This window comes from Saccostrea echinata, unplaced genomic scaffold, assembly GCF_033153115.1.
Source record: "Saccostrea echinata isolate AGI-Se365-2 ecotype Australia unplaced genomic scaffold, CSIRO_AGI_Sech_v1 ptg000001l, whole genome shotgun sequence".
Lineage (NCBI taxonomy): Eukaryota > Metazoa > Mollusca > Bivalvia > Ostreida > Ostreidae > Saccostrea > Saccostrea echinata.
In genome coordinates, this window is record NW_026889750.1 from 33,814,214 (window position 1) to 33,841,767 (window position 27,554).

At 34.3% G+C, this 27,554-nt stretch overlaps 2 protein-coding genes across 2 annotated transcripts; one reads left to right on the forward strand and one right to left on the reverse strand.

The window, feature by feature from the left end:
* Positions 1–994: 994 nt before the first annotated feature.
* LOC133190363 (60S ribosomal export protein NMD3-like) lies at positions 995–17,057 on the reverse strand. The gene is made up of 15 exons (XM_061325952.1): positions 16,919–17,057; positions 9,048–9,182; positions 8,788–8,881; positions 8,595–8,675; positions 7,269–7,397; positions 6,995–7,085; positions 6,829–6,907; positions 6,178–6,274; positions 5,177–5,294; positions 3,855–3,997; positions 3,479–3,594; positions 2,175–2,247; positions 1,836–1,945; positions 1,516–1,586; positions 995–1,330 (listed from the first exon to the last, which is right to left on the reverse strand). Exons 1-15 carry the CDS (start codon positions 16,960–16,962, stop codon positions 1,209–1,211), a joined length of 1,503 nt encoding a protein of 500 aa, XP_061181936.1. The 5' UTR covers positions 16,963–17,057; the 3' UTR covers positions 995–1,208.
* Positions 17,058–17,077: 20 nt separating this feature from the next.
* Positions 17,078–26,523, forward strand: LOC133190306 (zinc finger protein 99-like). Its single transcript, XM_061325854.1, has 6 exons — positions 17,078–17,151; positions 20,445–20,682; positions 21,734–23,379; positions 23,486–23,619; positions 24,482–24,666; positions 25,180–26,523. Exons 2-6 carry the CDS (start codon positions 20,472–20,474, stop codon positions 26,037–26,039), a joined length of 3,036 nt encoding a protein of 1,011 aa, XP_061181838.1. The 5' UTR covers positions 17,078–17,151; positions 20,445–20,471; the 3' UTR covers positions 26,040–26,523.
* Positions 26,524–27,554: the final 1,031 nt, after the last annotated feature.

A 27,554-nucleotide genomic window follows, 5' to 3' on the forward strand; every position in this document is an offset into this window, starting at 1 on the left:
TGGCAACACCGTTTAGGGAAATCAAAAAATGATAAACAGAATTATGTATCTTTGTGTAGTCTACTTAGACCAATTATTTTGTTGATGCTAATCATACTATTTTTCTTGCTTTTGGGCAACAAAGCTTCATTTATCAGTTTATGGATCCTTTAAATTGTTGTATTGTAACATCACACTTGTTTCTCCTAAAGAATAGGTGACCCCTATCAGTTTTGACATCACAAGGTCAAAGGTCTACTCAAGACTAAAGATATTGTTTGCTCAATACATATGTCTTGAAAAACCCCTTGGTTGAATGATTGAAATCAAACTTGGTAAATTATATGTAGTTCCCCCATAGGGAGTACGGAACCTTTGTCGTCATCAATCTAAAGATAAGAATATATTGTCCGCTCAGTATCTTGAGAACCCTTTGCTTGACAGACATCAAACTTGGTATACTGCCTCCCCTTAAGAAGATGACCCATATTGATTTTAAGGTCACAAGATCAAAGGTCAGATACTGATACTCAGTATCTTGAGAACCCTTTACTTAACAGACATCAAACTTCTTACAATGGTATCCACTATAAGTAAATTTCCCTTACTTAAATGATATATGTATCAAGGTCTGATGGAGATTTAACATCAAATTATGTTTGCCCCTAACTAGTAGGTTACACACATTTTCACTATCATTACAGACATCCTAAATTTAAATATGACCCTTTCCAATTTTGTCATATGGTGGCATATCTGTTTCTAACATATTTCTTGTTCAGTCTATTTTTCCCCAAAAGAGATCCTCTTGTCATTATGACATATACATTTCCCATGGGTGAGTAAGATACTGGTTAATACTGTTAAACCAACAATGCCAAAACTTTTTGGGAATTTTGAATTCAGCCAATATTAGGAACTTCCTCAATTGCAGCAGTGTCTTATTAGACAATGACCAGCTGCATCTTGAATAACAAAAACACATTTTCATATTCAGGTATTTTGTTTATTACCATATAATAATACAAGTCAATAACACATTTCATTTCTACTCATTTGAATTGGTAACAAAATAACAAGCCACAGGAATATCAAGTCATTCAAAGGGATGCAAATGCATTATAAAATTAAAAACTTCTTTTTTTGTTGACCACAAAATCTTCCTCCTCCCATCCCCTCATTTTCATGTTGTTTTATATCTTCAATCTCTGTCCTTTTTAACCACCATCCTAATCTTCATCACCCATAGGGTCATCATGGATGTGAAGGTCATCAAGCATCTCCTGGAGACTGATCTGTGGTAGACCCTCATCATCAGTTTCATCTGTGTCAACTGCAATCTTGCTCTCATCTGTAGTAAAAACATTTTAGAAAAATTTATTAAAATGTGAACACATTTTGACTTGTAACTGTTTCTGTAATCACAGGACAGTAAAGTGGATCATCTCATCTTTTCTTTTATCATTTTATTTAAACAATTTTTGTTTGACAATAACAACTTTAAACAATATTGTTGTATAATTAACTGGTTCTCACCTTTATAAATATTGACATGTTGTCTGGTAGTCTGATCTTCCTCCAAATCCTCCAGAAAATCTGTGTAATCTCTGAAGTGAAAAATGGATTGAAACCATTTATTAGTGAAGCATGAACCCTTTTCACAGGTTTTTGAAACCTTTACAATATAGCATTATGTGATATGAATCAAAATTTTGATCAAAAGGTTTAGCTGGGAAATATGCTGTTATGTTTTAAGTACCTGTGTAGCTGGAATATTTAGCTCAAGTTTTATCATGGCAATTTCATGAAGTAGGACTTTAAAACTTTATTTTTATCTATCAAAAGTCCAAATTTACCTTTCATTGCTGGCAGTTTCCATATGAAGGTCATCATGGAGATGCTTCAGTTTCCATCTTCTCTTTCTGTTTCTGAGTGTTTTGTCACCAAATACCTTCTTCACTATTACCTAGCAGTAACACGTAGAAAGGTTTGACAATAAATGACAATACCTTGATTCTTTAATCTGAATATCAAACTGACTACTGAAATCTATTAAAAGACCTCATATACAACACAGTTAAAATGCTAGAAAGTATATCAGCTATCATTTAAGTGTTTGAACTATGGTAAACAAAACACTGTCTTGAAGGTATACATATAATGTACATGCAGAATTTAAATTTTGGATAACTAACCACATCTGGTAACTTTTCAGCTTTAACCTTCTCCAAGTCTGGGTTGTTTAAGTTGGCATTTGTGAAATCAAATCTGCAAAGTAAATTAATGAAATTTTCAAAGTAAAAATTAGATAAACCCCTAATATTTTCATTTATTTACTAGTACACGCTGTAATCACATACAACATTCTTTAATCAGTAATGTTACAGGTACATGTACTGTCATATTTTCAGTGATTGATTTTCATCTGTTGAACTACTGCTTTTTTCATTGCTACCTGTAAATATGGTTATTGCACTGTATATTGTATATTCTATCACCATTTTATTCATTTACCCAAGAACTGCCTTGTCAGCAAGCATGCCAGTTATCACTTACATGTGTAACTGTGCTCCAGATCCCCATGTTACTAGTACTTCCCCAAGAGCTGTCCTCAGAATTTGAGGGCTGTACCTTTCTCACATATATTTACATTTCCAAATATTTTTCCTTAAGATTCTTTGCAAAATAGAAAATGTTCATGTTCTCATGAACTACGTGGGATGAGTAAGAATATTTCCATTGTGATGTGATTAAAGTCAAAAAATAGTGCAAACTTTTTTTTTTCAAAAATGATCATTGAATGACAAAAAAATGTGGCAAGTCATCAGAATAATAATGTAAATATAAGATATGAATTTAATTTTTGAGAATTCATGAGGTACATGAACAACGACACTTCACGCCTGCATATTTATCATGAAGTGCTAACACGCTTCATGAAATATGCTGGCGTGAAGTGTCGTTGTTCATGTCCTCATGAATTCTCAGAAATTAAATTCATCTCTTAAGTAAACCAACCATGTTGTCACTATTCAGCAGGTGACTCTTGATAATCTCACTTATCTAGGAAATGTATCCCACACATGTGGCATGTGAAATAAGTTGCATCAAATGCATGTTCCCAAAGTTGTACCCATAGTGTGTCTTTAGCATATACTAGGTGCTCAATGTTACACAACTTATCCAAAATTTGTGTATCTAACATTCACTAGGTATCTTGTGTTATGCTATACATGTATTTATGTACTTAATACTTGGTGTCAATGTTACACCACATACCTGGGAAATGAGTCTCCAACATTCAACAGGTGGCCCGCATTAAATAACTTACCTGAGATGTGTATCTCTAGCTTTCAGCTAAGTGTCTCATCCTTCCTCACTTACCAAAGAATTGTGACCCCTGTACTCAGCAACTGCTACTGATACATCACTTACACCATAAATATGTCCCTAGTATTAAATTAAAGTACATGTAGGTGTCTCATGCTACATCACTTACCCTAGAACTGTGTCCCCAGCACTCAGCAGATGTCCTAGGTGTGTCCTACAAAAGTACTGCTGCTCGCTCAGTCCCACGTCTGTGACCTTTGACACCCACAGATCAGCCAAAACATGCTGAAATATCAAAAGAAAACAGTTAATAGATCAACGATGACAAAATTTGGTACCCCTCATTGATTCACTTGTATCATCCCTCCACATTAATTTTTTTGTGACACAGGATATCTGTTGCTATAAGATATTGTGTGTGTGGCAAAATCTGACATACCTATGTGACACAACTATTACTAGTTTACCTGTGTGACACAAGGCTTAAATTTACAGTATGATTTACCTTTTTGGACAAAGGAACTTAAATGTGTGATAAGATTTACCTTTTGGGACACGGGTACTCTATGAGGGCGGTCCTTTTCTGGAATAATGTCTACCTGCATCACCATAAACTCCACAAATCTTTTTGGAGAACAGAGATTTACAAAGGGATATCTCCAGAACTGTGTGCCACTCACATCTGCCACTAAAAAAGACAAACACCAACATACATGTATTCAACATTCTCTCTGTCAAACTTTTCTTCATGAGTGCCATACTCTTCCTCGCTGAATTGTAAGGGAATTAAAGTAAAGCTTAACTTGTTGTGTATTGAGATCACTGCTTATCTTATAGAGTATTGAGATTGCTCCTCACTTTGATGTGTATTGAGATCACTGCCTACCTTGTTGTGTATTGAGATCACTGCTTACCTTGTTGTGTACTGAGAATACTGCTTACCTTGTTGACGTGTATTGAGATCACTGCTTACCTTGTAGAGAATTGAGATCATTGCTCACTTTGAAGTGTATTGAGATCATTGCTTACCTTGTTGTGTATTGACATCATTGCTTACCTTGTTGTGTATTGAGATCACTGCTTACCTTGTTGTGTATTGAGATCACTGCTTACCTTGTTGTGTATTGACATCATTGCTTACCTTGTTGTGTATTAAGATTACTGCTTAGCTTGTTGTGTATTGAGATCATTGCTTACCTTGTTGTGTATTGAGATCATTGCTTACCTTGTTGTGTATTGAGATCATTGCTTACCTTGTTGTGTATTGAGATCACTGCTTACCTTGTTGTGTATTGAGATCACTGCTTACCTTGTTGTGTATTGAGATCATTGCTTACCTTGTTGTGTACTGGGATCACTGCTTACCTTGTTGTGTACTGGGATCACAGCTAACCTTAAAGTTTATTGAGATCACTACTTACCATTTAGTGTATTGAGATAACTGGTCACTATGTAATGTATTATCAATGCTTACCTTGTTGTGTATTGAGATCATTGCTTACCTTGTTGTGTATTGAGATCACTGCTTACCTTGTTGTGTACTGGGATCACTGCTTACCTTGTTGTGTATTGAGATCATTGCTTACCTTGTTGTGTACTGGGATCACTGCTTACCTTGTTGTGTACTGGGATCACAGCTAACCTTAAAGTTTATTGAGATCACTACTTACCATTTAGTGTATTGAGATAACTGGTCACTATGTAATGTATTATCACTGCTTACCTTGTTGTGTATTGAGATCATTGCTTACCTTGTTGTGTATTGAGATTATTGCTTACCTTGCTGTGTATTGAGATCATTGCTTGAAGTGTGCTTACTTTGTAGTGTATTGGGTTCACAACTTAACTGTTTTGGGGGATAGCTTACCTTGCAGTGTATTGGGGTCTATAAGATGCACAGACTGGGTAACACGTGTACAAATGCAGATTGGGTTGATGTTGCCAAGCATCTGGGCAAGCTTAGCAGGGAGGCACACTATGTTGTCCTACGAAATAGAACACAGTCAATACAATTTTATACATATTAAGAATATACTGTCGGACAAAATATCAGAAATTCTTAAGCTGTAGTAATAGTGAATTGACTAAGAATTGGTTATAAATAATGTGTACTGTTAGAAAACCTAAGCTATTGTCTCTCAACAACTTCTACTGAAAGATAAAATACTAGGAAACTGACTATGATAGTCACTTTATCACATGTTTAAATTAGTTCTGATATTGATTTTACTTTTCCACATATTAGAAGTTATCAATCATTTATCATTAATAAACATTTGAATACCACCGCTAAATGAACTGTATAATAATAGAAATTATAAACTATTTAATACACTCCAAGCATTTCTAAAAACAAAAGACACAGCTTAGCAGCAGTAGTTTCTACTAAACCATTCCCCTTTTAAGTCCTTGATCCCCCCCCCCCCCACAAACATGGCTATCCATCTTTCCTTGAAAGAAAAGAAATGGAAGGAGGAGGGTGTTAAAATTTTCATTTTATTACATCGATACAATTTTTGCTCAGATGAATTTTAAACGAAAATGAAGCAAAATATGTCTTCCGCTGGATCCTCGCAAGTAATATTGTACAGAGGCAGGAGAACAAGATCTAGAATCATTCCCTTTTTATTCATACCTTATATGGGTAACCTAACAACATTACTAGATCATTGATTAAATGAGTTACGTAACATAAAACTACATGATAATGTTTATCAAAGAACTTTTAGGGAAAGAATTGAGCTTAGTATATCTTATGTTTCATGCTCAAATATACATGAAGCTCTGGTAAGTGCTGTGGCACACAGGCTTCTCATTACAGATGATATACATACACGTGTACGTTAACTTTGAGAAGAAAGTACATACCTTACAAATAGGCACAATCTCCACTGAGAAAGTATGTTTGTATGTGAAGGTATTATTCCTGACGTCATGGGACACCAACTCTTGTGCTGATTGATACCTGGTTTTAAAAAAGATTCGAGAATTACAGAATATTCAAATACATGTAATACAGTAAGTAAAACTGACCAATCATATTGGTACATGTATTTATCAAATTTAATGTAATAAATTTGAAGTTTGTAGATTGAAAGGAACTAAGTTATTGAATCTGATAGAAGTTTTGACAGATATTAAACAAGAGATTTAGTAAATTCTCTTAACACAGACAAATGTCACAGTGGTAAATATAATGGAGCAGAGTTTAACTGCCTCTTTTTACACAACAGGGTCCTTGTAACCTTCCAACTGGGAATTTTAAATGAAAAAGTGGCAAAATGGGGAAATATTGATTATTAATGTTTTACTATAAAACAGACACTTAGATTTACTATAATGTGAAAATTTAAATTTCTGACAAAAGAACTGAAAAAAATCCAATTTATTTGTCATTTTGGACTATTTACCTTAGTTTTTTTGGGGAAAAAAGGAGTCAGCTAGGTCTGGGTCTTTTTTACAGACCAGCAAGAAATCAAAATGGATAAAATGCCCTGCCAATGGATAAAAGAATATTACCTGCAAGGGACGACATTAACCAGAAAATCAACCAATTTACGGGCATCTTGTTTTTGTGCATAGAAGAAGTCCAATCCATCTAAAAAAAGATATACTAGTATTAAATGTATGCAACTTTCAACATATACATGATTCATATACAAGGACAGTCACAAAAAATACGTACCATGTACAGCTTTTATGTTCACTGTGTTGGCATGAGCTTTGTGCTTCAAAATAAGCTGCTCCAAGAAGAAAAATGTCTTCTTATGATCTGTCTATAATTGAGAAATTTACATTTCAATTCAATTATGCTATTTTGTTTTTTTCAAACTGCAGATTATCAATTAACTCATGATTCTTTCTGCATTTCTTATCTTTGAAACAAAAAAAAAAGAGAGAGTAAAGAGAGAGAGAGAGAAAAGAGAGAGAAAATTTAATTTGGGGAAATATTTGCCAACCTTTTGTCTGATTTGCACGACAGCTCTCCAGAAATCCTTGGCCTCCACACGATGACAATCATCACACATGTTGTTGTTGACTGTAAACTCCACCACAAACACCTGCTGTAGAACAGCCCCATTCATCACCTACAAAATATAACTCATGATTAACACCATCTATAAAAGGTAATCCAAATCATACAAATGTACACAGGTAATCCATTTAGTCATTACTGTATATGTGAACACAACTTTTATATATACCGTATTGCGTGAATTTTTAGCGGGGTGCTAACTTTGACTTATTTTAGCAGTTTTGAAGTAGGTTGCTAAAATTTTAATCACTAAATCTGCAAGTTTGTGTATAAGTACTGTATACAAGAAAAATAACTTTGATATTATGTTGTTATACAATATCCCTTTCTTCTGTTATTGATTTTTACTCAAACTCTTGCCTAAATCTGTATTCAAACGTGTATTAAACATACTGAAAACTCATCTAGAAGATGAATTTCCTCTCTTTTGCATTGGCATGGTACTCTATGTCTGCCAATATTATTTGCATACCTTTGAGCAAGCAAAATACTAAATTTTACACTCGCTTAAGAAACCTGCTATACAGTTTAAAGTCAAACTTAGTTATCTCGAATTTGACAGTACAAGGATTTTATTTTGAGATATACAAGGATTCAAGATAACAAAGCTTAAAAACATGAAGAACAAGAGGCCCATGGGCCACAATGCTCACCTGAGTAACTATGGACCTTCTGTTCTTCATCAGCTGATTCTTTTCCATATTATATTCTTACATAAAACTTAGATTATATATTGTGGCCCCTCCCTACCCCAGGTGTCATGATTTGAACAAATTAAAAAATATAGTACCTGATAATGCTTCCACACATAAATATGACTGATCATGGCTATGCTGTTCTTGAGAAGATTTTAAAGATTTTTCCATAACATTCTCATGTAAAACCTTGACCGCCTATAGTGACCACACCCTACAACCAGGGGTCAGGATTTTTAAAAAAACTTGAATCTACATTATGTCAGGAAGCTTTTACATGTTTCATTTTTCTGGCCAGTGGTTTTTGATAAGATTTTAAATGATCCCACCCAGTTTTTCACTATTTCTTAAATAAATTATCTCCCCTTGGAAGAGGATGTGGCCCTACATTTGAATTAACCCAAATCTCCTTCACCCAAGAAATTGATCCCGTGGTTCTGAAGAAGAAGGTGAAATTGTAAAAGGTTTATGATGACGGCAATGATGACAACAACAACAACATACAATGGACACTTGTGCCTTCGGCTTAGGTGAAAATAAGTATTTTATAATACCTCTTTTTGTACAGTGAGTTTCACTTTGATTCTCATGGAGTGTGGTTCTGTCCAGACAAATCCTGCATCAACCAATCTTACCTATTTTAATAACAGAAAATTAATAAGCTTAAAATTTAATAAGAATTTTACCCTTTCAAAATGCTTATATGCTTAATGAGTTTGAATTATTCCATCTTAAAATAAAACTTACTTTATTTAATCCTTTCAATTTCTTCAAACAAATAGAGAGAAGCTCCCTAGACTCTAGCTGTGCTGGGATCCAGGTACTTGGGGGTTGCAAATATCTGTGATATCAATTGAAATCACTTTTACAACAGCAAACTACTTGTATTTAATACTACAACCAATTACTCATGTTCAACAGTTTTTTTCTCTCTTTAAAAAAATAATTCTCTAATATGGAATACAATTTTGAAAATTTATCAGTTTTAACAATTTTCTTATATTTACCGGTTACAGTTTCTGCAGAAATAAATGACTGCTTGTTTTGGTATTCCCTCTGTGATGTCTACTTGTGTTCTGATACAGGATACACACATATTTGAGGCATTGGGCTCAATTTCTACACCACACTGACAACACAATCTGCAACAGAAAGAAACAATACAAAATAAACTAATTACTACACTGATCAAGTAACTTTTCATTTCATGTCTATTATTGGTATACTTATTCTCTACTGAGAAAGGGACAGTGAGTTTAGTCCTTCCTGGTTAAAAAACAAGAGGCCCAAGGGCCTTGAATCGCTCTTCTGATAAACTGTACAACCTATCACTTCTATTTGAAGCCTCTAAGTATCCTGTATATTTAGATAAATCCTTGAAATTCCAATTCACACTCTGAGAACCCAAAATGATTCTAAGCCAATTAGTACCTGAGAGTTGGTCATGGTGACCTATTTATCACTTGTCATTCTCTGAGGACCCATCAACTAAGTTTGATGATTCTAAGCCAATTAATACCTAAAATGTTTTTTTTTATTATAACCATAAAATTTTATATAAGTAGGTCAAAGTAACCTACTTTTCAGTTGTTGTACTCCAAGGACCCAAGATGCATCAACTGACAAAGTTTGATGATTCTAAGCCAATTAGTACCTGAAATATTTAATTAAAGCCATAAATTTTCAAAAGTAGGTCACAGTGACCTACTTTTCAGTCAACTTACTCCGAGGACCCAAAATGCATCAACTGACAAATTTTGATGATTCTAAGCCAAATAGTACCCAAAAATATTAAATTCAGCCATTAAATTTCAAAAGTAGGTCACGGTGACCTACTTTTAAGTTGTCATACTCCAAGGACCCAAGATGCGTCAACTGACAAAGTTTGATGATTCTAAACCAATAAGTACCTGAAAATATTTAATTAAAGCCATAAATTTTCAAAAGTAGGTCACTGTGACCTACTTTTCAGTTGTTGTACTCCGAGGACCCAAGATGCATCAACTGACAAAGTTTGATGATTCTAAGCCTATTAGTAACAGTAATATTTAATTAAAGCCATAAATTTTCAAAAGTAGGTCACGGTGACCTACTTTTCAGTCGAACCAAGATGCATCAACTGACAAAGTTTGATGATTCTAAGCCAATTAGTACCTGAAATATTTAATGAAAGCCATAAATTTTCAAAAGTAGGTCACAGTGACCTACTTTTCAGTTGTTGTACTCTGAGGACCTAAGATGCATCAACTGACAAAGTTTGATGATTCTAAGCCAATTAGTACCAGTAATATTTAATTAAACCCATAAATTTTCAAAAGTAGGTCACGGTGACTTACTTTTCAGTCAACCTACTCCGAAGACCCAAGATGCATCAACTGACAAAGTTTGATGATTCTAAGCCAATTAGTACCTGAAATATTTAATTATAGTCATATAAATTGAAAAGTAGGTCACGGTGACCTACTTTTCAGTTGATGTTTATTGAGGACCCAAGATGCATCAACTTACAAAGTTTTATGATCATAGGCCTCAAAATGTCCAAATTATACATCTAATGCATCTAAAATGCTTTGAAATCGAATGCCTACAAAGTTCAAAAAGTACGTCAATGTGACCTACTTTTAAATAAATATGTTTTATGGCCCCAAGATGCATCATCTTACAAGATTTAATGTATTTAAACCTCTCCGTTTTCGAATTAATGGCCTTAATTGTTTTGAAAAAGATTACCCAAAAAATTCAAAAAGTAGGTCAAGGTGACCTATTTTTTAGTTGACATAATTTGAGGACCCAAGATACATCAACTGACAAAGTTTGATGATCATAGGCCTTAAATTGTTCAAAATATGCCTCTAAATCATTTTATAAAGAATGGCTGCAAAATTTAAAAAGTAGGTCACCGTGACCTACTTTTGAGTCAACATGATATGAGGTCCTTAGATGCATCAACTGACAAGATTTGATGATCCTAGTCCTTATAGTAAGCAAAATATCAACATTTTAATAAAATGTAATTTTTGGTCAACTTTGAAATGACCTTGAGACCACGCCCTTTGCCCCAGGGTAAATCCCCATGCAAATTTTAATCTACAACATATCCTCATCCTTTTGTGTAAGTTTGGTGATAATCTGCCCAGTGGTTCTTGAGAAGAAGATTTTTTAGCAACCAGTACTTTTGTTTCTATTTTCCTAATTATCTCCCCTTGTTTAAGGGTCACAACCCTAGTTTTAGTATAAACGGGAGCCCTTGGGCCAAGGATACCCTGTGACAAATTTGGCAATAATTGGCCAAGGGGTTCTTGAGTTAATGCCCACATTCTAAAAGGTTTACGCACACTGCACACTGCACGCCGCACAAATGGCCATAGCATTAGCTCTTTGAGCCTTTGGCTCAGAAGAGCTAAAAAAAGATATTCACTCTTTGCAACTTCATGACTACTTCCTAAGTTGTAGTAGGTAGTTTTCAATGAATGCTTTATAGCGAGCTCAACCAGCGGCACAAAACACTGCTCACAAGTAGCTTCTCTGGACAAAGAGAAAATTCTGACTGCTACACATTGATTTGCACATTTTAAACTCCATTATGGAAATGCAACTAACATATGATGTCATGTGATGTCAGCATCAAGACTGAGTTTGCCCAACATTTTACCTTCAAAATGTCTCATGCAGTTTGAAGAGGCTGATCTACTACTTAAATGAAACAAGTTAATTTACGGTATCCAGAAAAAATACTCTACTGCGCTCATTCAAACCGTTACACCATAATCCATTAAACATATTTTTTGTTAAGCTTCAAATATCTTTGTAGTGTCAGCTGTATAATGTTTCAGGAAGTCTACATTTTGCATGCATGTATAGACTAGCTATACCACATATCAGCCACTTGACAAGAAAGCATATACAGTCATTTAGCAGGTCGAGACCACTAGATTTCTGATATCAGCATAAATTTGCATGTTAAATTAGGTATATGTTTACTTTCCTAACTGTTGAATGAGTCGCAATGCATTATGGGCTACTATACAAGTATTATACGTACTCAGTTACGTTCAAAATAAAGAGCAACTTTAATAGTCCCTTGGAAAGTCATTTTCAATTCTTATTTTATATTTATGAAAGAAATATTGAAAATGATGTATAATCTTTCATTTCTAAGCTCACATTTGCAAAATTTGCTTTATTAAGCCTTATATCAACTTGTAATACATCGGCATAAACTATTGTTCAAAGAGATCTAGGTGTTATTGTGTCGATAAACAATTGAGTGTGGTTTTTTTCACATGATATTATACACCTATTTGCTGGCTATGAGGACAATAGCAAGTTTATCGTCCCCCAAGACAGGGACTATTTCCCGATAGTTGCTGTCGAGGGGGATGATAAACTTGCTATTGTCTGAATAGTCAGTAAATAGGTGTTTTATTATACCAAAGCCGACTTTACTTTTGTTACGTCACAAACCAGATACGTCACAATACAACAACCATATAGTTTTGAGATGAAAAACGAGGGAAATGGAATGCCTCCGGTGAATAGTTTGATGACTATTTCATCATGGGCAAATAGCACAAAAACTATTCCATGGCAGGGACTGTTTAGGAAAAATAGAAGATTTATTTGTTATACTTTTATGTAGAAAAAATTCACAGAGGTATAATAAACATGTACCGGTATATAGTTTCAGACAGCAGTACAAGGTACAAGGCAATTATTATTTAACTCCTCAATATCATCAACATGTTTTTATGTACATACAAACTTCAAAGCGTTTGTACGGTATTTGAAGCAATTATTAATCATCTAATATAACTCCAATATTAAATGTGAGCATGGAACAGTGTCATTGGAATACAATCTTTCAATTTCAGCCTTATAAAGTAGAAAAGAAGCTGTATGGTTTTACCAGTGACCAAGTAAATATTATGCAGTAAACCAACGAAATCCACATGTCACTTTTGAATCGTAAACATGTAGCAGACCATCATGCTTTGCGATCCATTCAATCTATTGGAGAATGGGTTTGACGAAAACATCATCACTGAAAGGAAAGTGCCTTACATATAAGGTAGTGTACCCGACCTGTTTAGGGTATTCCGAATCACCTTTTACATTTTGACTGCAAACGATTTTATTAACAAGTTTATGAAAGGTTGTTTGGGAGTAAAGGAAAGCCAATTCTGTGAAAAATCAGATCTTCTTTATAGGGCAAGTCTATCTTTGATACAGCGACCTTGACTGGGAATATATTTACACCACCTTTTTAGTGTATTACTAGCACATACGCACACTAGTACTTACATATGTGTACATATGCATGTCCATATTTGTTTGATAAAAGGATCCACAATGAGCAAGTGTATACCTGGGCAAGTTTTATTAGCTCTTGCTTTGTCAAATTACTACTTTCATACCCCTTGCATTTAATAAAACCATATTAAAAACATAGCCTGTGCAAATTTATTCGGCTGTGATCATGTGCACACGTGGTTTGAAATATTCAAACTGTAGGCGGCTACCAATGCAGCCTTATTATTAACTAATAATATATGTCTGAGGTGTTATAAAAAACAATTAATGCTCATGAAAGCTCATAAAATTGCTGTCCTATTAATACCTAATAATATGCCATGTTTCATCCATCAACAATTCCCAGATAGCATGACTATGTTGGGCCAACGTTGGTAAATGGTTGTACAGTTGGCCGATGGTTGGCGTTGGCTAGACAACGTTGGACCGACGTTGGACCAATGTTACCATGTCAATTTTTTCTATAGTAACCAACCATGTTGAGATTCTTACGTTTGCCCAACGTTGGTCCAACATTAAGCAACTCCTTTTTGCTATATTTTCTACGGAAGTTGGGATTCTAAAGTTGGCCCAGCGTTGGCCCAACGTTGTAATACAACCTTAACAAGCTTGATTATTTATACTGGTAACAGTATGTTTGGCCATTGTTAGCATGCGTTTTCTCTACATTGGTCCAACATTGTCCCATCATCCAACTGCGAACTAAGGACGATGTGCATATAAATTGGGAGTATTACGTTGGGTCATTGTCGGCCCAATGTTTGCTAAGCCATTAAAAGATGCATGGTTATTTAAGCTGGTAACAGTATGTTGGTCCAGCGTTGGCCCAATGTTAGCATGAACATGGTCACTGTGTGCTGGGAATGTAATAATATGCTGGCCAAACCGAGGTGCATTTCGGTTTCATTAAAAAACTGGCTGTTAAAAGAGAAGATTTTTTTTTAATTACTCACTGAATTTTGGTTTAAATTGAAATGAAAAAAATCTACCAGAACCCAATTATGAAAAATAGCAATCAAATCATTATTAAAGATTATAGTAATGTACGAAAACTGCAAGTAGAACTTTGATTCCACACAATAAATAGAGATGTAGATTATATATTTAGTATCCTGGAACTAAAGTGTTGTGTTTAAGAACTCCAGATAATTAGGTCAGTGGTGAAATTCACTTGCTCAGCAGGTGACTGGCCGGTTTCCTAGGAAACGAGCATCTTATTCAGATCTTGCAAACTCAGAGCGGTCACTTTCTTATCACGCCCGCACTGGAACAAAGCACACTCTTTGTAACTCAAAAAAGAGAAAATGGATTATTTTAGCCCTAGAAATGTAAGTAAAATTGTTATGTGTGATTGATAGAATTGTATGCTTTGTTAAAACTTCACATACGCATAATGTAAAAATTATTAAAGAAGCTATTAAAAATTAGCACTTGTTTCAAAATGTTCATGTATATATATTTACTAGTTATCTGTTTGTAAGAAAAATACTTTATTTAATGATATTGTATTTTTAACATTGATAGCAACTGGTGAAGAAAAAATCCTCTGTGTCAGATGGCCTTTGACGCAAAAATATTTTCCTGGAAGACATAGATTCTAGCACAAAGAAACAACAATCGCATGGACAGGAAAAAGGAGTGGACAATTCAAATGTTATATGGACAGGAGAAAATGCATTATTAATTTACATTCTACAAGTTTGAAATAGTGGATTCCTGCACAGAAGTTTAGAAGTGATTATCAACATGATCAAAATTGATGTGGAGTATACTTGGGGAAAAAAAAAACATTTGAACTATTCCTTCCCCCGCTGATTGCATTCAACAATTAAGATTCTTCAATGAAAGTGACATGAATACTCTAAAACATTAGTAAGAGGAACATGTTGATTTTCTAAAATTGATTAAATTAATTCATTGTATTGAAATAATGGAAATTAAAACAAATACAGGAATTGTGTTGTACCTCTATGATTGAAAGCTTATCATTTGCCATGTAAATTGAATGCGTGTCCAACGTTGATCCGATGTTGGCGATACGATTACTATATATAGGCCTATACATGTACCTTTACAACGTTGACCCAACGTTGGCCTTTCTGTTACAATGCGACATACATCGTTGGCCCAATGTTGGCCCTACAATTTAGGGGTTGGACGATATACCGATACAACGATACATACCGATATTTTCTTCTAAGATACGGTTTACGATACAGGTATTAAAATATCGGTACGAAACGATACACGAACGACCTATCCAAAAATTGAAAATGAAAGTAGTTGTCCTTGGAAAATGGCGGCTTGTATGAAGCGAAGACATGATATTGATATTGAAAACACGCTTTAGAACTAATAATGTGTAGATAAGGGGTAAATCATTTTCACTTTTAAGCATCCTCGGAAGATGGAACAAGAAAAGTTCAGTTTGGAAAGCATGTTATATATATACAGAACGTATCGTTTCCACGACAGTTGATATTATAATAGTCCATCTGGTACTAACAGCTCATAACAATGTATGGATTCTCTAATTTCAAAAATTTGAAATTTTGAAACAAATTGTGGATTTTTTTAAACTCAATTTGGTTACAGACTTTCATTAATTAATATTAATGTACATGTGATGTTTTTAAATGAATTTTTAGACAGTGTTCTTGATGAACTACACAACTATTTGTAAACAACTTGTTTATAGACATTTGGCAATATGTACATGTAACAATGTTTTTGTAAATTTTAAGTCAATGAAATTGATGAACTTCAAGTATTAATTTCAAAGCACATATGATTTGATATAGAATAATTTGTAGATTTAATATCAAGACAAAAATGAAATAAAATACAAAGTTTTTTTTTATAGTTTTATAATTTATCATAATATCGAGATACGTATCGTATCGTGTTATGTGTACCGAGATACCTATCGTATCGTAAGATCTGTGTATCGTCCCACCCCTACTACAATTACATTATTACATTACAATGTTGGGCCAACATTGCGCCAACATGTTGGGCCAACAAAGGGCCACAGTGCACTTAGACATTGCGCCAACGTTGTTTGCCAACGTTGGGCCAACAAAGTGTGTTACGTTGGACCAACGTTGTCCCAACGTATGCATGCTATCTGGGAAAGACACAACATCGATGAGAAATACCATACAACGTTTCTACATGGACATTTCTTCGAAAAGGATAGCAAGTTAATGAATTAAATTATAATTTTTTTAATCAACGCATAATCTTTACCTCTTTATTTTTTGTATCTAATAAGTATAAACCATGCTATTAATGACTGTTTGGTTGTCACACATGTGCATGTGTCGTGCGAGGTGCAGTGATAAATTACCGAGAGTCGCGAAACGCGGGGGTGATTGGGAATACCCTCCTGCTAAATGACTGTACTTCTGAACATTTTCAGAAGCAAATTTAATAGTAACAAGAAAGAATGTCATCTACTATACCATTATGATATATACACATTATTACACAATAAATGGGTGAGCAAAAGGTGAACGAACAGTACCATAAGTTCATCGAGAATAACGTTTTTTGAAATAATACTAACATGAGGTTCGTTGTTTTGGATGTTTCTCCAAGGGAGAAGTCCATCGCTGGGCGATTTTGATTGAAAACTGTCAACACGTGTTTGTGAAATATGTCAGTGACGTTTAACTGGAAATACAATACGCATTCTAAACTCCAAAACCGTACGCGTTTACAATTCCTACAGGGGGCGCTAAAACTCTTGCACGCAGAAGTTGTTGATGTGGTGAAGGAGTTACCACAGCAAATAGAAGGGTATAGAGATAGGTCTTTTTTGTCACAAGATAGCAATGATATTTAGTGTATTTTAAATGCAAATACCCAAATAAATCACTTATTAATCCTTGTAAAAATACAGAAAATTAAGTGTACAGTACGGGTCAAAGAAGGTTATCAAAATGGCGTCGTTATAGATTAGAACTACGGGTGAGAACAACGTTCTAACTTTTATGTCATCACTTCTTTGAATTTTTGCATTCTGTGATATTATTTGATTTTATAGATTTGACAGCTCTCTTTTTTTTTATTTAAGGACCATGTTGCATGTAAGTTTTTGACCCAGAACATGCAGAATGAGAATAAAAAAACAAAACAAAACAACATAACAATCTTTTAAGTAATACATGTATACACTGATACAGAAACTCATAGGTTATTGACTGAACATCGGGGAATATGCCTGTCTGAGGTCTTTGCGGGGCAAAGTGGACCAAGCTTGCAAGGTCTGCATCTGTGCAATTTAGACCGAGGTCGGGCATATTTGATTATATTTCTGGAAATTCAGTCAATAATCTTTTTAGCTCACCCGAGCCTTAAGGGAGTGTTTTTTGATTGAAATTTGTCTGTAAAATGTCTGTCCTGGTCGTTGTCAGCTTTGTCATAAACTTTTCACATTTTCATCTTCTTCAGAACCACTGAGTCAATTTCAACCAAACTTGGTACAGAGTATCCTTGGGTAAAGTGGTCAATTCAAATTTGTTCAAATGAAGGGTCAAACCCTCTTCCACAGGGAGATAATTAAGAAATAGTTAAAATTGGGTGATTTCATCAAAAAATCTTCTCAAGAACCACTGGGCCAGAAAAGATGAAATTTATTGTAGCGTTTCCAAGTTAATCCTTTTCACATTTATATTTCAGTAGCTCTTAATCATAATTCCTCTTTGTAATAAAACACAAAATAAGGGTAAATGTTTATTAAATCCAAATGACAGTAAAACATAATCCAAATCAATGTCACAAAGTATAAATCCAAAAGAATTGAATGAAAGGCACTTAAAATAATTATTCCAATGTAACTCAAGTTAAATCCCCATTATTAATCAAACTATCAAATTCCAAATTATCCCTTATTCATCATAAAATGAGCCTGCTTATATAGTTTATGACTCCTCTTACTCCTCGTAATGTCTCCCCTGAAGTAAACTAAGGTCAAGCTATAAAATTTAAACACTAATAAAAATCACTACTAGTGCATAAAACTTCCTCCTAACCTAAATAATTAGGGATGGCAATCGATTATAGAATTGCTAGTCGGTTAACCGCAAGACGTTCCGACCGATTAACTGGTTAATCGTATCAAAATTCACGTTTTCTTGACAATTGCTTTTCAAGTAAAGCTCTGTCCATATACACAAATAGACCCAAATAAGACGATAGAAGTTAAAACATTCCATAAGTCTTGATTCTGGATCGGAAAAATACGGTAAATATTTTTTATTTCAATTTCAGTCGACAATAAAAATTGAGAAAACCATGAAAAAAAAAACCTAAGAAATCTTTGATAATTTTTTCAGAGCAGATGTCACAAAAGTTCTTTCTGCATGTTTACTATGATAACCAAAACTACATGTGAACTGTATATAGCCCTTAATTTACAATGTTTGTTTAAAAATTACAAGTAAATTGCATTGAAAACTGAAAACGACAAACACACCAATTCACACTGCTCAGTGATTCAATTATTGTCATTAAAGAATTACAGGACAGTCGGGGTAACGACGTAATGTTTTCACAGTACTTAATTAACACTACGTAAACTGACCAATTACTCAACGGTCTCAGTCTGGAGATTCATAATTACATGTACGTCCAAATTATATCCTTTAAATCCTAAATGATCATCCTTTGTGCAGAGATTTCTTATTTTAAAATAAATTTCTAAAAAATGTGTTCAATTTAACAAATATTTTATTTTTTCTGATTAACAGATTACAGATTTTCTAATCGATTGCCATCGTTCCGACCGAGTAATCGGTTAACTGGTTACAAATTGCCATCCCTATAAATAATAAAAACATACTAATCTACTGAATAAGAAAAGTAAATATAAAAAAATAATAATTAAAAGATAAAAAAAATAATTAAGCTACATAATGTAAAAGTTTCTGAGATTCAATTTTGTTCAAATCATGACCCCTGGAGGTAGAATGGAGCCACTATGGACGATCAAAATACATAATAAATAGTAAGAGGATATTCAGTGTTCATTAAATTTTCTTTGGTTTTCTTTTTGCCTTTTTTTCTTTTTGTATTGTCTTAGGCTATAATGTCATAGCTGAGTCGTTGTGAGATGTCCTATCTAAACAATTGAGAAATTAAAATTGTAAAACATAGAATTTAATAACAATTTGGAGAATCTTTGGCAGTTTAAAGTTCTTGTCAAGATGATATATCTACTGTCAGTTATCTATAGTGAGTATTTTCTTTTTAACACTCTTTGTGAAGGGAAGGAAAATCAAAAGTTTTGCCATAATTTTTATATTTTCACTGGTGAAAATATTACTTTTGATATTTTCATTGTGAAATTTCACTTGTGAAAATATCACTTTTATTCAAGGGTTAAATTACAGTATTTCACTTTTTGAATTAAGGAATAACTGTCTAATTTTTTGGTTTATGCATAAAATTATCAAGCAAGCCAATCGATTGATCATCCTCATGAAACCAAAAAATCTGACAGTTATTCCTTATATTTACATGCTCTTGATTCTGCAAATTCATGTGCTACAAGCCCTGCTTCTCTCTCTATTTGTCCCGCCCCGCACGTGATTTTTTTTCACCACGCCTGTCGATGAACCAGTAGATTTATGTAGAAATAAGGTATTTTTACTATTTGAAATTTTATCTCGGACAAAGACATTAGAAACGTAAATATAATGTTATACATGTATTACTACATTTATTATACCTCATTATTATTCAATAAAATTTCATCTGATTGGTTCTAGGCAGTCACAATTGACATTATATATATAATTAAGACTCACAGTCCCAGTGAAATACAGATTAAAAGAGAGACAATTATTTTAGAACATATGCTGACTGGGTATGTACAGTATACTGTATGCATATTATATTTCGCTGTGTACTAGTATTCTTTTTACCACCTTTTGCGGATAGACATTTCTGCTAAATGAAGTGTATGTTAGTAGTCTCATATCTAGCACATTCAGAAATGTTATCTACACTAACTTTTTTGAAAAGTTAATTTCCACCAATATTGTACACACTAAATATAATGCACATTTACAGTATTTTGAATATTGTAGGCATTAACTGTTGCAGAAGAAAGGAGAATGGATGTACTTGTAAGCCTAAAGCATGATGGGAGGCTGAGTGATTATCTATATAAGGCCTATGCCTCCAAGCATTTGTGTGATGTGGAGGTAGTGACATCAGACCAGTCCACCTTTTATACACACAGACTTGTTCTGTCAACGTTCTCCGATTTCTTCCAGAGGAAAATCAAGGGACGACAAGATTCTTACAATATGGTCATATCAATAGGTATATTTTGCTGTGTAATGTATAATATAATGTGACATTGCTTTTTGAATTTTCAAAAATATTTCATACTTCTATGTTTATAAGAATGGTCATTTAATAAAACAGTTAAAGTGTATCATTGAGGGAGCTGGCAAGATTCCAGTTCCTACAGAGCAAGTAAGATTATTTTCCGAGCCAAAGCCAAAGAAAATAGGCTTGCTTGAGGGAAACTGGAATCTTGCTGACTCCTTCAATGACACATTTCAACTGTTTTATTATACCGATACAAAATTAGACCAGTAATTGTTAATTCATGTAACTGCAATTCTATTTTATATGCAGTGTATTTATAATGGAAATATCAGTTGCCCAGAATCAAATGAATTAATGGAAAGGCATTGCATTTTAATTAAAAGTCTATAGAATACATGTATCTGCATACGTATACATACCAATTTTTACTGTGAAAAAGTAATATGATGTGCCTCTTATCATGCTTACTGCACATTAACTGTGTCAAATTTACCATGTTGATGTCACAATAACAAGTTACTCATTTCCTGTATAAATGAGACCCCACCCTCCTTATATGTAGCTTTAACTGAGCTGCGTTATGAACATTTATGATTCTATTTGGAACATATTGGAATTTTTCATGATTAAAAGAAAATGCTAGGTTTCCAAATAGGTGTGTATCTATTCATCAAACTGACACACTTTTTGCAGGGAATCAGTGTTTTTTATAGTGATTTTCAGTGAATCTGCAAAATATCTTGATTTATGTAATGAAAAATCAGAAATCAGTAGAGGTTTTATAAAAAAAAAAAACTAGTGAAGGGTAGTTGAAGTTTATTATTTTGTTAATTTCAAGAAGAGGAAGATACTTTATGCAGATTTCAAAAGCCTTGCTGGGCACATCTTTGTAAGCCAAGGGTTCCAATCTGCTCCTCAGAGTGGAGTTGACCCCTTAATTGGCTAGCAAAGATGTGCTTGGCAAGTGTTACCATCATGACATTACAGTTTTAGTAGTAAGTGATGTAGATTGATAATGGATGTCTGTTTCACCTTTCAGATGTGGATTCAGCTGTGTTTAAAGTGCTGATGGAATTCATGTACACTGGTCAGTTATGTGTCACTCCACCTGAACGAATTTCTCTCTACCATGCTTCAGTGATTTTAGAGATGGACACTGCACAAGAACTTTTACAACAAGCCTACATATCCAGTGAATGGCCTGGGATAATGAATTCCAAGATCTCTAAGAGCTCATCTGAATCAGATCAAAATGTCAAAGTTGGACAAGATTCCGAGGTCAAAGAGACCAATATTCTGTTAGAAGATAATACGTCAAAAGGCACAGAGAAAAGTTTAACTAGAAGTAAATTGTCTGATTTACATTTAAAGAAAAAGAAAAGGGGTAGAAAGAAAAAAGAAATTAAGGTTGAAGAAGATGCTGTCCAGCAAGTGAAGGTAACAGAATCAGATAGTAGAGGAGATCTGGAGTTAACAGATAATCAAATGGTTACCAGAAACAGAGGAAAAAGGAGGCCAGTGGTGGACAAAAAACCCAAAGTACGAAATGTGAAGGAAAGTTCAAAGGAAACAGGAAGGAAAGAAACCAAGAAAAAGAAGAAAAAGGAAAATGTCACCAAAGTTGCAGCTAAAAAGATTATCAAAATCTGGGTTCCCAACGGTGCTAAAATTAAATGTGAGACCTGTGGAAAAACACTTACTTCTTATACTGCACTTAAGAGACACATGGTCATTCAGCACAAGGAGATACCACTCAGATACACCCAGAGCAAGGCATTATTAAGCAACATCACAAAGAGTTCAGGAGCCATGCGTTATTGTACATTAACTGACAACTCTAAAAAGTACATGTGCACTCTTTGCTCCTGTAGCTTTCAGTATTATAGCCTGTTTTATAGACATACTCAGGAAAACCATATGCAGGTCAATCAGGGGGACAAACAAGGGGTGTATTATAGAATAGCCAAACATGTCCAGAATATGAAATCCATATTTAGTTTAAAAAAGAAAAACAAGGGGAAAACAACAAAAAGAAACAGGAGAAAGGTATCCAGTAAAGTGTATGAAAAGTGCTGCTTTTGCCACTCTGTTCTTTCTAAAGGGAGAATATATGCCAGCCACCTTATCAAGAAACATTATTTGAGTTTTGAAAAAGCTAAAGAATTAACAGGGTACCCTAAGTATCGCCTGCAACAGAAGTGGGAATGTCCAGATTGTAACCTGACATTTGTTGGAAATAAGGCCCTGAAAAGTCATTTTGAGGGAGTGCACCAGTTGGATGATATGAAGTATCCATGTCCAGAGTGTGATAGTTCTTATTCCTCTTTAGGTACAATTAAATCACATTTACGCTGGGTACACAAGAGGACTGCAGCTGAAGTACGGGAGGCTTTAAAGAACTCAGTCACCTGTGAAGTGGAGGGATGTAACTACTCCACAGGAAACATGGTGACCATGAAGCTTCATGTTGTCAAAGAACACCCAGAAGTAGAGTACAAGTGTACCGAGTGTAATTTCACCTTTCATGTGAAGAAGACGCTGAATCGGCACATGATTGTTAAGCATCTCTGTCGTTCTGAACACCTCAAGAAACAGTGTGACACATGTGGAAGGAGATTCAGCAAAAACTCTCAACTTCATGTTCATCAGTTTCTCAAGCATGGCATATACCATGATGAAATGAAGGTATTATGAACATCTTCATGTACATCTATTTCTTTTTATTAAAGCATTGCAGATTCCATCTATTCTGTATACATACAATTTTCTTTATATTTTTTTCTTTTTCAAGTTGTACCGTTGTGAACACAATGGCTGTAATAAGGTATGCATGTCAAGCTCAAGCCTGAAGTCCCACATGAGGCGCCATTCCTCAGACAAAAACTATGAATGTCCTTATTGCTCTCTCAAGCTCAAGACAGAGGTGTAAGTGCTTAATTTTAGAAAAGAACTGACTTTATTCCAGGTCTGTAACTTTTACTAGTCTGTAGAGATGTACTTAATCTGAGAAAGGAAGAACAGACCTTTATTCAGATCTAGACCTATTCATAGTCTTTATACTGTAGTAGTAATTTAGGCTGGACTGTGGATATCGGCCTGGGTGGCTTAGTGGTTAGAGGACCTGACTAGTAATGCAGGGTCCCGGGTTTGATTCCCGGTCCAGCCATATGATTTTCATTATATATGTATTTTTGAATTTTCAATCTATGTTAACTCATTCCTCCTTTCCATACTACAATACCCACTTGTAAATTTTCATACAAGTCCAAGAGAAGATGGGCAAACAAGCCGAGAAAAATGCCTATGGTTTGACAAATAAGAAAGTGAAAAATTAAATCTCAATTGTAGCACAATTTTTTCTTTGATATTTCGGTAAACATTTATGTATACTTCATGTAAAATCTCTACAATATGCAACAATCTCACGGATGTTCAAATAATTTAAGGAAAGAATTTAATAGCCACCCAATTTATACAGTATAAACTGAGTTAGAAATCCCAAGAAATCCTCATTTTTTTTTTTTAATCATAGAATAATTTTTGCTGACAAAACTTTTCCACATAAAAGTTTTGTTTGACATAATTTCATTCCTTTAAATAATAAGAACTTTGCTCTAAATGTATGTTTAGTTTTTGATTTTTATACTTTTGAAGCTATAGGCATTTTGTGCACCTTGTTCACCCATCTTCTTTAGCTAACAAAAAAAATTTCCAAAAGAAAGCTAAGCACATAATTTATGTAATATTCTTTGTAAGATACTAATATGTTTTTCTTTCCACATTTCAGCACCCTGAAGAAGCACATCAACAAGATGCACCTGGGGATTCGGCCTCACTTATGTCAGGTGTGTGGTCAGAGGTTTGGGGAGGATTCGGAGTTACAGTCCCACATCAAGAACCGACACTCTACCGATAAAGAGTTCCAGTGTGAGCACTGTCCCTATGCTACAGCCAACAAAGCTACATTTTACAGTATGTTTAGTTTCTTAAATTTTATACTAAAGAAGCATAAGTTAACATTTTGTATTAAAGAAGCATATACAATAGTAAATACTGGTTTATATTTTATCTTCTTGAGTGTGTGAAAATTTCATTCTCCCCCTGCAACAGAGTTGTACAGTAGGTGATATTTTATACTGATGCACTTGTGTGTGTGGTGGGTGATGAGTAAGTGCATGCATAACAGAAGTTAGCAGGAGATTCATGTAATTTATACAATCGATGTGCTCTTTTGCAAGGGGATGCTCCACTCTGCGGTGCCCTTGTTAACTTTTAGATATAAAAATATGAGAAGAATCCCTCCATAAGTAAAATATGTTCTCATTAAAAACAAAAGTGCTCATTTATTGTATGACATGACCTTTTGAAAGTGAAAATAATGTTCCGCAAGTCATAATACATGTTAGCTCTGGAACTAAGGTGAGTAAAGATGAAATGGTAACTATGTCTTCCAGTGTTGTAACAGTATAATATTTCTTTTTTTAGCACACTTGTTCATGGTCCACAAAGTCAAAGCAAAAGAAGACACCAGGAAGGAGTTTCAATGTCCTCATTGTGAGTTCACAACCCTACTGGGCCACAGATTCAAAACCCATCTTAATGGACACAAAAATATCCGGGAGTACTCTTGTAACATGTGTGATAAAAAATTCATTTCCAGTTCAACTTTGAGGGCTCACAAACAATGGACTCATTCAGAGAAAAAATATGACTGTCCACATTGTGGATATCAGACCAAAACCTCTCAGAAGCTGAACGAACACATTAGAATTCAGCATCAGCTGAAAGGATTCAAACCTTACAGGTGCCCTTATTGTACATTCACTTGTGCAACTGGTGGTAATACACGCAAACATATCAAACAGAAGCATAAGGATTTGGAGGTGCGTTACATCAGAGATGACAGTCTGCTGGAGGCGGCACGGCTTGCCAGGAAATCCGGAAACACAATGTCTCTTAATTACATCTCAGTTCAGGAGGATGTGATTCCAGATACACAGCCGGGATTCGAGCTGCAGGAATTTCAGTTGCCACCACAACAAGAACCCAGTCACCATGGAAACCACCAAATTCAGCTTACTGCAACACCAGCTGTGGTTGAGGTCAGCAATCTTCATACACTGACTAATGTGGCAGTCCATTCTGACCCAATTATTGACCCAAATCATCATGTTCACCCCAGTAATCTTGTGCCTCAGGAAGTCATGGTCACTCATGAAAACATTGTAGTAAATAACCATGGAAACATAGTTACTCTTGGTAATGTCCATCAGCTGACTGAAGATAGTGTAGGGTACTCGGCCGCCATTGTGAATGCCATAAATCAGTCTATGCAACACTTATAGAAGTATATGTTATGTCAAGGCATTATGACATGTGTGTTTGCATCTTAGAAACTGAATGAGTTTTCAGCAAGCATTTATATCATTAGTGCCCCCCCCCCCCAATATGCACACACACAAAATGTACATGTATCCATCATCAACTGCATGTTCTAGTAATGACTTACATATATCAATTAAGTTTCAAAGTTCAATAATAATACATGTATACAAATCTATTAAAAGCACAAAAGAAAGGATTTTTTTTAATTTATGTTGGATTGTTTGTTTGGTTGTTGTTTTTTAAAAGCATATTGGAATGTACCTGCACATTCATGTACAGTGTATGCATTGACAATTTCAGAAATGGAATTTGAATTTTTAAATTATTAGCAAATACTGTATTTTGCAAAACCTTTTACTATATTTTTATCTACCATGCTGATTTTGATGTAAACACAGTGTTGCTCTGAATTGTTATGAATGAAATAAATCCATATAACCTTTATCTTGAGTAGTTTTTTTCGTCAGATTTTATTGGAATGTAATAGGATGATGATCTGTCATTTTACAACCTCAATAAAAGTCCAGATCATTATTTATGCTCTACTGAATGAAGACCGAAAGAGCTTCAGCAATGATGAGGTGTCCATTGTCAGTCTGTTTGTGTAGCCGTTTATCTGCTCAATTTTCCAAAACACTACATCTCCATCCTGCATGTAAAGTTTTAATCTGATTTCAGTAAAATTTGGCACACAGGAAAACTAAACCAAGGTACATGTACATAATGAATTTTACAATGGTTTCTAAAATTAGAATTTTGTGTTGAATTCTTTCAAAATGGTCCTTTGTTTTCAACCAATTAAAATAAATAAATTTAAATTACAGTGTATGTCACAATCTACCTAGCTTTACTACATTGTTGTTGAGCTACAACTACTATAAGTATGAACCATTAGAGCTATTGTCTCCTCAGAGACTACTGATTATCTCAAAATCCATATACAGAAACTGGAGAATGTCGGCACCCACCCATCATTACACTTTTCACCCCACTATTACACTTTGGCGTAGCTGTAACATTGACCATGTGTAAATAGTCCTTGGACAATAGTATTATATACATGTACTCCTGTCAATAGCAAGATACTGTTATGTATACTTGTTTTAGAGACATTCATATTTTGGCATCTTTGGGACAATTCTTATTTTAATATTCATGTACCACAAAAAGGTATATTGCAGAGAAATACAGGTGGCGGTGATTCATGATTGTGCTAAATATCCTGTGTTTGTGCTAATTTTAAGTATGCTTAATTGAGTACATGTGCAATACAACGATATTGTTTAAGACATGATCCATCTTGGCATTCTACAAATTAACCCATGCATCTTACAAAGCTGACACTCTTTCTGCCATTTATCTTGATTTGCTTTATGACCTAATGGCTTAAGAATTTGCCTTAGTCCTTAAGGTCAAGATTTAGTTACTGTCTTTTTGGTGCTACATCAATTATAAGATTATATTTGTCATCTGCT